Source organism: Sphaeroforma arctica (assembly GCF_001186125.1).
Source record: "Sphaeroforma arctica JP610 unplaced genomic scaffold supercont1.740, whole genome shotgun sequence".
Lineage (NCBI taxonomy): Eukaryota > Ichthyosporea > Ichthyophonida > Sphaeroforma > Sphaeroforma arctica.
Window position 1 is genome coordinate 926 of NW_014039818.1, and position 1,594 is coordinate 2,519.

Sequence of the window (1,594 nt, forward strand, 5' to 3'; positions counted from 1 at the left end):
ATTTCATGCCAAATGTAAAATGGTCTTTTTATTATTATTATTATTTCGCTTCGTCAGTCTCGGGCTCTGACACTGTAATTTGTGTTTTGCAATTATTCAGTGGTTTTTTGCAATTTTGTGTGCACTTGAACCGGACATGTGAGCGGACAAGTACTACCGTTCGAGTGTTACCGGAAGATACGTTTTGAGCCCTAATTCGTACCACTATTGCAGACTCGAACGGTATCACCGTTCGAGTGTGCACAGAAGAGACGTTTCGGGACCTACTTTGAACCCCCAGACCAGACTCGAACGGATATACCGTTCGAGCTGCCGGTGCCTCATCTTGCCCCGGTCCATATCGTACAAGGCCACTGTGGAGGCTGTATTTCTACAGATGCCTATATCGGTGCCATCACCGCCGTGGCTGGGCCTGGTGAATATACTCGGCCGAGCCCGCATACCGTTTCAGCACCAATCGTCATTGTTGAGAAGTGCGAGTTTACGACGCCAGTCGTTGCTGAGCAGCATAGTGGGCGTCTCGACGTGTTGTCCCCCGGGTGGCCTAAGGTTTGTGTTTACACTCAGCGGTGGCGGATCTCACCCCCTTGGTCGTAGTTTTAGGGGGGATTACCACTGTGGACCACAGCCTGCAACCCCTGGTCCGCACCGCCGGCAGTGTCGCCGACCGTAACATACACCGGGAAGCCACGGCGATTGATCCTCCGCTTTCCGAATCGGGACTCCAGCAGTTGCAAGCGCTCCGACACCATAGTATCGGAAGGAGTATGCCGGACGGATAACCCAGGTGTATAGAGGCAGTGTCGTGAGCAACGCCCAGCACCGGCCCTGCTGGCGTTCCAGAGCCGTGTGTCTAGGGATAACACCGCCCGGTATTTGTGTGGGTTCATGAGCGAGACGGCCTATGTACGCATGCTACGCACACACGACGAACGCATGATAGTCGCGGCGTGCCTGTACACATGCATCCTGCAGTACACGGACCTGGGGGCACAGTTGATGTTGGACCTATGCCTCAAGCACGAGCCCGAACCGGTTGTGGTGTCGGCAATCGACAAACTCACCCGCATGGTTGCACAGACGACCATGTCGAAGATCCGCAAGATTACCGGCAAGACGATGTTGGTGACCGTGACATCCAAGGAACTGATTGTGCCGCTAGCGGGCGTAGAGCTGTCAAAACGGACGATTTAAAATTATTATTAAAATATGTAACCCTAAAACCCAAGTCAATGTCATCCCCGCGTGAACTGGAGCATCTGGACAAGGTGCTGGACAGCTGGTGTCGGAAGCACCCGTGGTACCTCCAACCATTGCTCTCACCTCCAGTACGATTTGAACGCCGAATCGCAGTCTACCACCGCAACAATGTCCAAATGACACTGTTCCAATCATGTCCAGGAACCGTCTGGGTACGCGTAAAGTGTTGTCGCGACCACGACTGGGGTAATGGCAAAGCACCCTGTCAGTTTGGTACGTCAGGGGGATTTACATATATATATATATATATATATATATATATATATATATATATATATATATATATATATATATTATATATATATATATATATATATATATATATATATATATA

General features: G+C 49.9%; 1 protein-coding gene across 1 annotated transcript; it reads left to right on the top strand.

Moving 5' to 3' along the window:
* Positions 1–280: 280 nt before the first annotated feature.
* SARC_08325 (hypothetical protein) lies at positions 281–1,194 on the top strand (the record flags this gene model as incomplete). Its single annotated transcript, XM_014297699.1, has 3 exons — positions 281–549; positions 604–787; positions 821–1,194. Coding segments are annotated over 3 exons (827 nt in total), but the record flags the coding sequence as incomplete, so codon positions are not given.
* Positions 1,195–1,594: the final 400 nt, after the last annotated feature.